This window comes from Mustela erminea, chromosome 4, assembly GCF_009829155.1.
Source record: "Mustela erminea isolate mMusErm1 chromosome 4, mMusErm1.Pri, whole genome shotgun sequence".
Lineage (NCBI taxonomy): Eukaryota > Metazoa > Chordata > Mammalia > Carnivora > Mustelidae > Mustela > Mustela erminea.
In genome coordinates, this window is record NC_045617.1 from 87,850,757 (window position 1) to 87,864,616 (window position 13,860).

The 13,860-nt window shown below is 47.3% G+C and overlaps 1 protein-coding gene across 1 annotated transcript; it reads left to right on the forward strand.

The window, feature by feature from the left end:
• Nucleotides 1–1,773: 1,773 nt before the first annotated feature.
• On the forward strand, nt 1,774–13,334 carry APOBEC2 (apolipoprotein B mRNA editing enzyme catalytic subunit 2). Its single transcript, XM_032339881.1, has 3 exons — nt 1,774–2,096; nt 9,934–10,497; nt 12,905–13,334. The coding sequence occupies exons 1-2, from the start codon at nt 1,939–1,941 to the stop codon at nt 10,475–10,477; spliced, it is 702 nt and encodes a 233-aa protein (XP_032195772.1). The 5' UTR covers nt 1,774–1,938; the 3' UTR covers nt 10,478–10,497; nt 12,905–13,334.
• The last annotated feature ends 526 nt before the right edge of the window (nt 13,335–13,860 follow it).

Below are 13,860 nucleotides of genomic sequence, written 5' to 3' on the forward strand. Positions count from 1 at the left end.
TCCAGGGGTCTCTCATTCCTTTCACAGGCTTGTAACTGGTCCCTCTGCTTCTCGTCTTTCCCACCTTTGCCCTCTTCTCAACCAATCAGCCTGGGTGATCCTGTAAAAATATAAATCAGACCATGTGTTTCATCTGTTCAAAGACAATGGCTTCCCATCTCATTCAGAGAAAAAGTCAAGGTCCTTGACAAATCCATAACGCCCTATCTATCTAGCCCTTACTTATCTCTGGCCTTATATCCTAGGACTCTCCAGCCACACAGGTATCTCCTTGCTCCTCAAAAACACAAGGAATGATCCCACCTCAGGGCCTTTGCACCTGTTCTTTCTCCCCTTGGACCACTTTCTCTTTACAAAGCATATTTCCCTCATAACCTTCAGATCTTTTCTCAGTTGTCTGTTTTTCAAAGTCCTTCCCTGGCCACTCTATAAAAATACCACACAACCCCTTCACACTTCTGTCCCTCTAACCTGCCTTCTCTCCTTAGCACTTAACACCAGCAAACAGACAAGAGAGATAGAGGGATAGATAGATAGATAGATCACTTATCTTGTACATTGTCCAACACTCTCAAGTGAGGGCAAGGGCACAGAGGGCACTCTCTGTGAGGGCAAGAATTTTCATTTGTTTTGTTCTGGGCCATATTCCAGTACCCGAAACAGCACCTGGCATATAGTAAATGCTCAACAAATATTTGTTAAATGAATAAAGGACCGACTTAGAGGAAACACAGTTTGGAGGTCAAATGTCCAGGCTTCAAATCCTGGTAAAAAGGCCTGGATTTGAATCCTGGCTTTCCCACTCATGGGCTGTATGAGCTCAGGCAAGGCCCTTAACCATCATTTCTGTGAGTCCCAGTTCCCCTACATGAAACAAGGGATGATACACACTGCCTTCCGGGGCTGTTGAGAGCATTAAGTCTGATTTTACACATAAGCCATGTCCTCTTTCAAAACCTCTGAGCTTGGGCGCCTGGGTGGTTCAATTGTTAAGCATCTGCCTTTGGCTTGGGTCATGATCCCAGGGTCCTAGGATGGAGACTCACATGGGGCTCCCTGCTCCGTGGGAAGCCTGCTTCTCCTTCTCCCACTCCCCCTGCTTGTATTCCCCTCTCTCACTGTGTCTCCCTCTGTCAAATAAATAAATACATAATCTTAAATAAATAAATAAACAAATAACCTCTAAGCTTGTAAATAGCAGTATTGTTACTACTGGAGATTGAGAACCAACACAGCATTATGGGGCCATAACTGGCAAATTAGCATCTGTTCCCTTTAAGTAATAACCCACGGTTTCTTTCCACATTGCAAGTTCTTATCCTATCCCATCTCAGGGCCCTCCTTTCCTGAACCAATGTCTCCGCAGGCGAATGGGGCAGGGTTTCTCTGCAGGCACCCTTGGTCAACACAAACCTCACCCTGCTTGCACCTCTGAGAGCGTCTCTCCCAAATCTCGGGATGCCCAACCTCTATCCCATTCTCCATCGCCCCGGACAGACCCCGGGGCGCTAAAGGGTTGCATGGGGAAACAGAGGGAAGGATATAAGGTGGAGGGAGAGAGTATGAATATATGTGTGAGCCAGTGGGGGAAGGGAGAGCAGGCCTTGCCATCCCCACCTGCCAGCTTCCTGTCTTTGCTTACTGATAAATAGGGGATACTAGTGGCCAGATTTTCCATTCCCCCCATCCCGGCACCCGCTGTCACTCAATTAAAAAAAGATAGAGGGCGAGGGCCTGGGGGAGGGGCTGAGGGCTCCTGTTATAAAGCCTGTGTGGCCAGGAGGTGACAACACTAAGCCTGGCTTGCCCGCTCCTCTTCCCGTTGTCCCCAGGCAGGTTTAGCTGCTGACAGCTGCTTGGGACTCTGCCGCCAGGCCCTGGCCTTGGGAACTCGCTGCCTCTCCCCTTTCTCAGTGCCTGCGGAGCCACCACCCCTCCATGGCTCAGAAAGAAGAGGCCGCTGGGGCCGCTGGGGCCACTGCGGCCGCCGAGCCTGCCGCACCCACTTCCCAGAATGGTGAGGATGTGGAAAATCTGGATGACCCTGAGAAGCTGAAGGAGCTGATTGAACTGCCTCCCTTTGAGATTGTCACAGGGTGAGAGCTGGGTGTGGTCCGGTTGCCTCCTCCCCAGAAGAGTGTGGGCTGGGGGCAGGCTGGGGAAATTCAGGATGGGAACAGAAGAGGTCAGGGTCCCAGTCCTGCTGCCAGGAGTCTGGTAGGGGCTATGGGGGCGGGGGGGGGGGGGGGGCAGCAGCAAATCTCTCTTGGCCTCTCAGGCAACACCTACGCCCAGGGGGAGGTAGGAGCAGCTCCCCGGAGACAAGGCCCCAGAGAATAAAACCACTGCTCAGGCCTCCTGGTAGCGGGCTGTCAACCTGCCTCTCTGGGTACAGGCTGTCTAGTTCCAGGGAATTGGATAAGGACATGGGATGACCCAGACAAATTTAAATATGGTCCCGGTCAAAGTACCTTCTCCCTCAATTCTCCTCGCTGCTGAGTGGGGGTCTCCTCTCTCTGTATGGCTCTCACTTTTCTCTAGAGCTTCTCTCTGGAATGGAAGATCCTAAGACAGGGAAAACAGATCTGCTCTTTCCTAAGGCTGAGTGAGAAGCTTTTTTTTTTTTTTTTTTTCCATATTGAATCAAGTCTGCCCAGGGGTTCTCCACATCTGCCCCAAGGGCAAGAGTAGTTACAGTGCAGGTCATCATCCAGGCCCAGGAGCTTCTGGCCAGAAGAGGTATTCTGCCCTTGGCCAAGCACCAAGGAAGAAAAAGGACCCTAAGCAAAGGGTCTCCAGGGCCTACGTACAGGATCCCTCTGTCTTGTCCAGATTATGCCTTCTCCAGGAATAAAATCAAGTTGTCCTTCCTCCTCTTTCCTCTCTGTTCCTTTTGTAAAAGACCCGGCAAAGTTTGTAGGCCAAGAATAAGAAGGGACTACATAGGGCCACATTGCCTCCCTCAACCCCAAGGCTTCCTTGATGGAAATCGCCAACAATGCCCACAGGTAGAGTAAGGTCCACACTAGGAGAAATTTCAGGAAGAATGGAGGCATTGTGCCCCCAGGGGCAGAGGAGCCCCGGGTGGTCCTCCAGACTTGCTGTTTTAAGCTTGGCAATTGATTTTCCAGCCCTGGCCTCAGTTTGGTCATTTGTAACATAAGGAAGTTACACTAAGTTGATCCTTAAGGTCTCTTCCAGCTCAGACACTTTCTGATTTCTAAGAGAACCTGAGGGAAAAACGCACCATAGTTCCTGAGGGAAGAATTCAGGCAAGAGCCTGGAACTTGTGTTCACCCGTGCTCAACAAACGAATGTCTCCTCTTTGTCCTAGGATTAAAGAAACAGCAGAGCACAGATTAATATAGACCTAGGGAAAGCCTAGGGCTACTAGGTCAGGAGAGTCCACAATCCCAGTGGTCCTCTATGGAAGGAGATCCTTTTCCTCACCCCTAAGTCTGCTGGTCCATGCTGCCCTTGGTTACACACAGGCATGGGCACACCCACTCTGCCCACAGTTGCGGTCTCCCCAGCACAGCGGCAGGATAGGTCTGGAACAAAATTAGACTATGTTCAATTGAACATGCTTTGGGTTCCCAGGGGAGTTGGTCATAATGGTCAAATCCTCTGATGCAAGTTATATCCACCCAGAGCTTTATGATCACTGCATACTTGCACATGTGTGAGCCCATTCAACCTTCAGCACAATGCTGGGGATTACTGCCACTCTACAGATGGGGAAACTGAGTCAGGGAGATTGCATGATTTGTTCAAGACCACAGAACCAGTAAGTAGCAGTTCTTCTTCTGACTCCAGCCAAGTGTTCTTTCCACGGGGCTCTTGTTCATTCCGGGTCCCAGATTTCCCAAACAGGGTTCCACCTGTCTCCATCTGTGAGGCAACGGGGCTCAGAGGCTTCTCTGACCCAAGGCTCAGAAAAAGAGATGCAGCAGGGCAGTTTTCTGGGTGCTCTGAGAGTAGTTCAGGAGGGAGGTGGAGCTCTGAGTGTTTCCTGGCCACAAGTAACAGCTGTGGAGATCTGTCTCCTGGGCCCCTCTGGGTAAACAGATGGCTTAAAATAGCCCAGAGGTGTGGCTGTGTCTGTGCAGAGACAGGATGAGGGAACAGCTTTCCCCTTCTTTCCTCTCCAGATGCCCTGGCATCAAGGGGGTCAGCAAAGTAGCTCCTCTCCTAGCCGAGACTCCCAGAGGGGATGAGTCTGCCTGTACGGCTTCTTAGATTTGGGCTGCAAGCTAGCAGAAGAGCAGACAGGTTTTGAGAAATAGTCAGGAGTGAGGCAGGTGTACTAGGTAGGAATAAGAAGATATGCCCCACTTGTCATGATTCTGGCTTGAATAGGGCACTTGGGATAGAAAGAAGACCTAAGAACATTAAAAAAATTACATGGTAGAAAGTGCTAGAAAAAGGTCTAAAACTACAGTAGTGTACCAAAGCCAACTCACGATGACCGAGAATCAATTGTGCGCATCCCTTTCCAACTCTGTGTTCAGTGACTTCATGTTGGTTTCTTGAAATCTCCATAGCAGGATTGTTTACAAAGATCAGCAAACCTTAGAAATGAGTATTTTCTTTCCTCCCTCTCTCCCTCCCTTCCTCCTCTCTCTTTCTCCCTTCCTCCCTTCCTGTCACAGAGCTGGTTGTTAAACCAGCACACCCAGGAAAGAAAGAGCCCTCTAACTACAAGAAGAAAAGTAGAGAGGATTGTGCTTAAGATTCAGCTCTGAGGGGTAAGATTTGAGGCCCAGAGAAGCCACCACCCGACAGTACCAGCCTTAATTTCTGGAGTGTTGACCATTGTCCAGACTCTGAGGGGTGGGGTTACTCGACCTATCCTCCAGATGAGGAAACCAAGGCTCAGAGGTATGAGTATTTTGGCCAAAACTAATGGATGGAGTAGGGCATAAACCCCAAGACTGTCTGACTCCAAGTCACCACACTGCATCTAAAAAAAGCCATAAATGGGAGGTTTCTTGTATTTGACACATATTTACTGAATAGGAATCATTTATGTGCTGCCCGTTTTCCCCACGAGGACAGGGACTTTAAACTGCTTTATCTCCAGCACCACGAATAGTGCCTGGCTCCTAGTAGATACTTGTTAAATAAATAAATGAACTAATGAATGAACTCCTATCGTCTGGTAGTCTTTCTGCCAGCCATTAGGGTAAAGAACTAGCTGTGGGGAGGGTTTCTGGGAGGAGAGCAGGTCAAGATCTCTGAAGAGCCAGGCGTGCTCAGCATAGAAGAGAATTCCTCAGATCATGCCTGCCTCTCAGCTCCCGCATGCTTTAGGGAAGCTCTGGGGCACCAGAATTAGTTGTCTTCTCATCTTTCCACCCCAGTGATGAGCGACTATGGCTCTGCCCAGCAGGACCTCTGGCTGTGTGTTTGTCTTTGTTTGTTTCTAGTTGTGTTGCGTATGATTTGCATCACGCTCAACCTGCAAGCAGAGGGACTGGTATGAAAGAGAGATAAATGGCACAGACTGTGACTGTCCTTTCAGCTGCTTCTTTAGCTGCCAGTGGTTTACTCTGGTCACACCGAGAGGAAAGGCAGGGTTCGGAGGAGAAGGGACAGCAAGGAGTGGGGGCCTTTGACTCGGCCGTTAATCCTGCAAGCCTCTCACACCTCACCCTGGGCTCCAAAGCATGCTGGGGAGGCTTGTTCCAGGGAAAACCAGAAGACAGCCACCGACTCTGGCCACCCTGGCCTCCACTGAGGCTGGGGGAAACTCAGAGCTCCAGTGTGAAGACAATGCCTCCCAAAGGAAAGGCAGGGGCTCAGGGCTTGCCTAGGGCAGAATCCCATCCAGAATTACAACCCTAGAGCCAGCAGCCTGGCAAAACCCATCTGGGCTGTTAGAAGTCTGCTTCTTTCCTCCTTCTTCCTGGGCCCACTCCTTAGCATCCACTTTGCAAGTGGTCTGGAAAAGGGAGAAGGAGACAGAAACCAGCACGTCTGCCTCTTTTAAGTAGATCATGAGAGATCTGGTGAGAAAATCTGAACCAAGTCAACACTCAATGATCTGTAAGTAGATTTTTCCACTCCATGGATCATTTTGGAGCAAATGTTCCATCTCAGAGCTTCTACTATCGTGCAGGTTGCTCTCTTTTATGTATAGATTTATGCTTAGGGAGTGCAAATATTTTTAAAATGTGAACGAAATATTCACAACCCTTGTCCCTCCACCAAGTCAACCGTGATCTAAATGGTCTTTCCCAGAGATTAGGATTTTTGGTTTCCTGCTTAGAGAATTGCAAGACCCAGGAGGCTGAGTCTCAGCAGATGAAGTATGAGTGACATGTCTGCAGAAAGTATGAGGAAGGAGTGCTTGAAGAAGCCGGGGAGGGGGAGGAATAACCCTCTTGGCTTTTGTGCCTGATATTGTGACTGAATCCAGGTGAAGAAATCTGTTACTAGCATGTTTTTCCCGACCACCACTCCAACACGCAGGCACACGCACACCCCATTTCAGCAGGAAAACACCCGCTGGGGGCAAGAATAAAGGCTATAAGTCACTACAGTACTCAGGCATCATGCTATTAGAAAAAAGAAGAAAAGACGTTCGCGATTATCTAAGAAATTAGTGTCACTGTTTTCCTTTCTTCCGCTAGCAGGCATAACAGTGTTGACTTATTTTGTGATTCTATAAAATCACCCGAGGTGGCCATGTTGTCTAGCTCCCTGGAGAGATTTCAGACCTTTTCCACCTCTGTTCTCCTGGGTCCTCTCCAGGGCCTGGCTGTTTCAGCCTGTGGGAGGCCCAAAGAACTTTATTTGACCTTTATGTTCCTTCTGGAAAAGCAAGAAGCCCACTGAGAAGCCAAGAAAGCCCAGTTTTTGAGCAAGCCCAAAAGAAAGACTGGGAGCCAAGACCCTCCCTGACTTCTCTTTTCTTCTTGAAAGTATTTCCCTTCCTTAGGCAGCTAGTCCAAAAGCCTCTGCTGAGGCATGGAGTAGACTATGGGGCTGCCTGCCAGAGGGGAGGGAAACCGGTATTTATAGAGAGGTGAACTTTCTTCCTCTCCCTTGGGTTTCAGGTTTCTCTGGGTCCTCTCCTCTTGCAAAGGGAAGAGGAGGAGGGGAAAACATCAGAGCTTAAGAGAAGCTGGGAAAAGCAGCAGCCTCAGACCAGCCAGCCAATTTGCAATGGCATGCTGGGCCAAATTCACGGTCTTGGCTGGGCTATATTTGGCAAAGTTGGAGCAAAGCTTTTGGGAGCTCCAGAAGGAAACCCAGGGGGGTCATACAGGCAACTTTGGGGACACCCCAATCAACCACACAGTCATGAATACTTCCAAGGGTTTCACCTGAGAATCCATCATACACACAGCTCTGGACTAGGCTTGGGGGCAGGGGATGTCTGGCAGAAGGCCTTGAAGAGCACAAAGTGTTTGGGCAAGAAAGATAAGCTCTGTGCTTCTCAGGAGAAAAAATAATAAGCCATTCCAGGAAGTGAAGGGACCATTTAGCAACTTGTAAAATCCAGGAGTGGTCTTATAGTGTGAGTTTAATTGGGGAGAGCTCAGTATGAGTGAACTCCCAATAGGGATTGAAACAGGAGAGGGGAATCATCAGGCCATCCATTCTTCCGAAATGTTAAGTAAATAATAAACACATCCAATCAGGGACAGAGGGGTTTAGAGAGCTAAATATAGTGCCTGAAGGAATCCTGGGGCCAGGTCCTCAAACATATCCATCTCCACAATGGAAACTTAACTTGACAGGAAGAGATATGGAAACTTGGGTGGAGACAATTTTATGGTGGGGGCAGGGAGTACTTCAGGGAAATAGCTCATGTTCACACCGCTCTTTGGCACCTGCTGCTTATCCCTAAGAAGCCAAGGCCCTGGGACACCCAGGAGTTCCCTGTAGTCCCACGAGTTAGAAAGGGAAGGCATGTAGAGAAGTAACAGTGGGGTTAATGGTTGCCACAAGATATCTTCTGGGGCAACCACAGAGATTACCTTTTTTAAAATTTTATTTGATTATTTATTTTAGAGCGAGTTCATGAGGGGGGAGGGGCAGAGAGAGAGGGAGAGAGAGAATCTTAAGCAGGCTCTCCACTGAGCATGGAGCCCATCAGAACCACCCAGAGGACTCTATAAATGTCAATGCCTGGGCCCCATACAAACCCAATGAAATCAGGATATCTGGAGGGGAGCCCAACGTGGGGCTTGATCCCATGACCCCATGATCATGACCTGAGCAGAAGTGAAGACTTCGGAGCTTAACTGAAAGAACGACCCAGGTGTGCCCCCAGAGATTACATTTTTTAAAAAGAAAACACTCAGGAATGCCTGGGTGGCTCAGTGGGTTAAGCCTTTGCCTTTGGTTCAGTTCATGACCCCAGGGTCCTGGGATTGAGTCCCACATCAGGCTTCTTGCTTGGCGGAGAGCCTTCTTCCTCCTCTGCCTGCTGCTCCCTCTGATTATGCTCTCTCGCTCTCTCTGATGAGTAAATTAATAAAATCTTAAAAAAAAAAAAAAAAAAGAAAACATTCAGCCTGCCCAAGCCAGTACTCAATCCCCTCCTCTCCTGTGATATTTTCAGTCTCTCCTGTGAAAGCCTCCTTGTTCCCCTTGGCCTCCTAACCTGCAAAAGGCTTCCCTATTTTAGAGAGATGCAGACATACATAAAGATAGAAACAATCAATTCTGATGCCCTCTCTAACCCCTTTTGAAACCTGGATCTCCCCCTCCTTCTTACTACTGAACTTTCTCCTAAACCTGACCTTTTTCTGCAGGTTTCATTTCCTAATCAACCATCCCACCCTCGAAGCCCCTGGACATAGTTATCACCAAGTCTGGCGATCCTAAGACACCAAGCAGGCTTGTTTCAGTTCAGGCTTTTTCCCAGCCTCGCTCTATCTGCCTAAAGCTACCATGTCATCTTCCATGGACATCACTTTCATTACGGCTTTCTTTATTCAGGAGCCTGTAACAGTTCTCTGTTGCCCTCTGAATCAAGGTTAAATGTTAGGGAACCTTCATCCCACATCCTCCATGCTCCCTATGCAATTTAAAAAATCAGCAGTTTTCAAATGCTCTTAGCTAGAGTCGAGCTGCTAGATTAGATGCATCTGGAGGGCAGAGGCCAAGTCTTTTATGATTTTGAAATGACTATACAAGCTATAGCATACCAAGGTACTCTCAAAGATTAAAAAAAAAAAAAAAATCTTGGACATTCATCGTGTGACAACCCCTTCACCTGCAGGAAAAGCCAGACTTGAGAAACAATTACTGGAAGGGCACTGAGTGGTGGGCCGAGCCATGCCTGAGATACACTAGCAGTGAGTGGCAGGGAAGAGAAATGGAAGCAGGAAATGTTCTGCAAAATCTTCATCTTCTTCTAGCAGGAGAAATTTTATATGCTTGCTATCTTGTAAGATTACTATTAGAACACTGCTTTTCTAACCTGGCTGCCTATTAGAATCACCTGGAGAGTGGTTTTTTGTTTGTTTTGTTTTTAAATACTGGTGCCTGGGTCCCCTCTAGACATTCTGATTTCATTGGTTTGGTGTGGGGCCTAGGCTCTGACAAGTGCCGAGTCCTCTGGGTGGTTCTGATGTGTCGCCAGGTGAAGTAGTGACTCATTCAGAAATGTAGGAGTGTGCTGTGTGTTGGAGGGATGATGGAGGGTTTGGAAACCTTCCCTACGGTCTCCCTACTGGGGTGACTGGAACGTGCACCTCCAACTTCTCTCCTCTCCTCCAGATAAACCCTTCTGTATTCCCTCCTTTTTGTTGTTGTTGTTGTCCCTGTCCTCAGCCTGGGCAAGGCCTGTTTTGACAGGAAGGGCCCTCGTACCCCAAGGCACCGAGTTTGGAGAGCCACCTGCTCCCCGCTGGTCCGAGGAACAGGAGCTCATCCCTCTCTCTTCTCCCGTCCCTCTGCCCCCTCGTCCCACAGGGAGAGGCTTCCCGTCAACTACTTTAAGTTCCAGTTCCGGAATGTGGAGTACAGCTCCGGGCGGAACAAGACCTTCCTGTGCTACGTGGTTGAAACGCAGGCCAAGGGAGGCCAGGTGCAGGCCACCCGGGGGTACCTGGAAGACGAGCACGCCACCAACCACGCCGAGGAGGCCTTCTTCAACACCATCCTGCCCTCCTTCGACCCGGCCCTGCGCTACAACGTCACCTGGTACGTGTCATCCAGCCCCTGCGCGGCTTGCGCCGACCGCATCCTGCGAACCCTCGGCAAGACCAAGAACCTGCGCCTCCTCATCCTGGTGGGGCGCCTCTTCATGTGGGAAGAGCCCGAAGTGCAGGCTGCCCTGAGAAAGCTAAAGGAGGCCGGCTGCCGGCTGCGCATCATGAAGCCCCAGGACTTCGAGTACGTCTGGCAGAATTTTGTGGAGCAGGAAGAGGGCGAATCCAAGGCCTTTGAGCCCTGGGGGGACATTCAGGAGAACTTCCTGTACTACGAGGAGAAGTTGGCGGACATCCTGAAGTAGGCCTCTGGGCCCAGCCTCACGTGAGTCATGGTGCCACGGCTGTGTCCCTAGCCCGTCACTAAGGTAGAAGGCTGGAGGGCAGGTGGGATGAGGGGTAGGTTTGGTTTGTCGCCCTACCCCGACGAACTGCATTTCTCTGCTTTCGGTTGGCTGTAAAAACATTTTAGGAGACCCCATTTCCTCTTCTCTTTCCTCAGTTCCTCTCCCTAAACCCTTTTCGCTTCTACCCTTTTGTATCCAATGAAGTTTTCCCATACCTTGGAATACTCAAGGTGTTGACAGGAATCTGAAAGCTTTGGTGAAACAGAATGGCTTGCTGTGGTCAGATCTGGGTGGTGCAAGGACCTGTTACTGAACAGCAGAGAGGAGCCCTCACTCCATAAGCATGCCCCCATGGGCACGAGTCCAGACTTACTCTGGACACCTTCTGGACACCCTACCCTCACCCCTTCTTGCAAGTTTACCCTTCCATGCCCTGTAATAGAGGTTTTTCATTTGTTTAGGGACATTTTTTTTTCTATCTTTGGTACTTTTGAAAGTCCCCAAATGGATTTGTATTCAGCTTATTTATTTATTGCCAGAGACGCTTTCATGTTTTCAAACAAATGGTTCCGCTTTGAAGGAGACCAATAATTTGTGTGAATGTATAATGCAAGAACATTTTTCTTACTTTGAGAAGACCTCAGCACAGCTGATAAAAAAAAATGTGGAATTCAGGAATGGGGCTATCACAGCAACATGTTCTTTTATGCAGGAATGATGAAAGAGTTAAAAAGAGGTTTATAAATTAGACAGCAGCTCAGACATAGCCTCCTACAGATATCAAGATGTGATCAGAGGACTGGAAGTTAAGATTAGCTATTTAAGCAAATAATTAGGACACAATTAAGGCCAATTTGGCCTCTTGCTGAGGGTAAATTAGACTCTCACACAAACAGGCCGATTACCCTCAGGAAAGAGGGTAAAAGATCCTTCACTAACTTTTTTCGAGTTTGGTCTCATCTAGTTTGTTCCCGTAGAAATGCTAAAACCAAGTCCCCCCACAAGCCCCGATTTATGATCAAAATCCTCTAGAAACAGAGAAAAGGGTCTTTTACCACCCTCTTCTCCAATTTCAATTCTGGAACAATTCACGTATTAATAAAACATAAAGCAGCATGCTTCCATGAAGCTATTCAATTTATTTCTGGTGTCTCTCACTCTCAATATTCTTAAGAGAAGAGGTGGTGTCATAGACACGTTTTGGGAAATATCAGTGTTCTGGAGTATGATGTTGGCAGGTGTCTGCTATTAGACATGCACACAGGGCGCCGGGTAATTCTTCACGTGAGCACTCGCCAATCTGAGAAGACACAATTTTAAGCCATTTTTTACAAAAAGTACCTACCCAAAGTAATAGGTCAAGTAATACTATGTTGTACTCTGCTCACATAAAATCAGGTACCACTCGAGTGGTGGTGAGGAGTCGTAAAAACAGATTTTTAATGGCGACCTCTGAAAATACAAAATAAACTTTTAAATTCCTTGAAGGTTTTATTAGTATAGGTGTTATCACTGTAATTATAGAGCCTACATAGACTCTCCAGAATGATGACTGGTAGTTTAATCTTAACTATAGTATACTTTCTTCTTAAACACCTTTCAGAGCCACAGGCTACTTCTTCCAGCTGCCTAGCCAGCAAGTCCTGTGTGTGTGTGAGTGTGTGTGTGTGTGTACTGTTGTTTTTCCATTAAGTTGAGTAATTAGATAGCTAAGTCTGCTATAAAAATTAAGCATTTCAAGGATTAAAGGGAGCTTTTAATTTTAGATAATTGAGGGTTGTATCTTATGCTAATGTAAATGGAAATAAAATAGATTAATCCATTTGAGGGAAAAGTCCACTTCCAAGTCAAATTATTTTTAAATAAAATATTATTGGACATGTTCCACACTATAAGCCTCCTTCCGTTATTGTGCATAACCGTATTATCTGGATCCATTAACATGCTTCCCTGTATGCTGTTATTCATGTTCCTGAAGGGAAAGGTTAAAATGTACCAAGTTAAAAAAAAAATTTGGCATGAAATCGAGTTGTAATCTCAAAGCCCAAAAGAACAATTCTGCTTAATTAAAATACTAAGAAATGGGCATTTGCTAAAGAAAATTTGCCTTTTCTTATTCCATCTTTAAAAGAAAAATGACAGAATAGGACTTAACCATATATTTAACTCTAGTTAAAGTAGGGATCTTCTGGGGTTTTCCCTGTATGAACCACACCAAAACATGAACACAACACACCTAATGCCGGGTAAAGTGGCAATCACAGGAGACTGTGGGGGAGAAATTCAAACTTGCTTGGAGGGCAGACAGAAACCCTAGCTCAAAAGAAAATTCATTGTTTGGGGCCAGTGGGCTCTCAGTAACATGCTTTCTCTTTTCTCACTTAGGTCTGCCTGCTGCCACCAGGAGACAGCAGTGACATGTACGGCCATCTGGGACATGCCTGACTTCCTAATACCACTTGAGCTGGACAACATTGGACACCAACCAATCCTAATGCACAGGTCCTCCAAGGACTCCAAATACACTGTTCATGCTGTAAATCACTTAAGCCATGGCTCTCCCTAAGGCTGCTCTTGGGAAAGAGTAAAGTGAGTTGCAAAGAAAGAAACGGCAACCATATATGGGCATCAGGCATCTGAGGGGCAGAAGGGCCTACTTATTTCCCCAAATGGGCTGCTTGAGGCAAAGAACCTCAGACCCAAGGTCTGTGCAGATCTTTGAAATATGTCCAGAAATGCATTTTATGTGAAGTTGGATTTTTTTTAAGAAAGAAAAATAGCAACATTAATAAAAGTAGTGTGGTTTCTCTGTGAACAGGTTCTTTAAGGAACTCGGGCATTTAGAAGTTACTAGGAACAGTGAACTGTCCTAGGAATAGGGATGCTCCCAGGCTATGAGCCAAGCCATGACAATAGAAAGTGGAAGGGAGGCTTAACCCAGTGCTTGTCTAGGCAACACAGGATACTAACTCTCCCAGGCCAACTTCCCACCCATCTTGACCTTTATCAAGTATTTTTTGAGGTTACTTGTAAATGAATGCCTCTTCCCTTCTCTGAAGACAAGGAATATGGCAGAGGGTGAAATGAAGGGCAGGGGAAATCTGTTTATAAGATACCCATGTTCTTATTGCTACTTAATAAGCAATTAACCACTTGATCAAGAAAATAAGTAGGATTTCAATGTTGAGACACACACCCTGTAGATTAGCTGGTATGTGGTACTTGATGGTGACAGCAGGATGGTGTCAAGTCTTCTTTCTTCCAAGGCTTGAGTCCTGTATAGAAGCAAAACTTCACGTACAAATTTCTGGGTTTTGCCAAACTCTAACTGGGTTTCCAGG

What these genes read in the sequence shown, in the direction of transcription:
- APOBEC2 (XM_032339881.1), top strand. Translation starts at nt 1,939, where the DNA reads ATGGCTCAGAAAGAAGAGGCCGCTGGGGCCGCTGGGGCCACTGCGGCC. An exon ending in CCCTTTGAGATTGTCACAGG is followed by an intron (nt 2,097 to 9,933) that starts GTGAGAGCTGGG and finishes CTCGTCCCACAG; the next exon opens with GGAGAGGCTTCCCGTCAACT.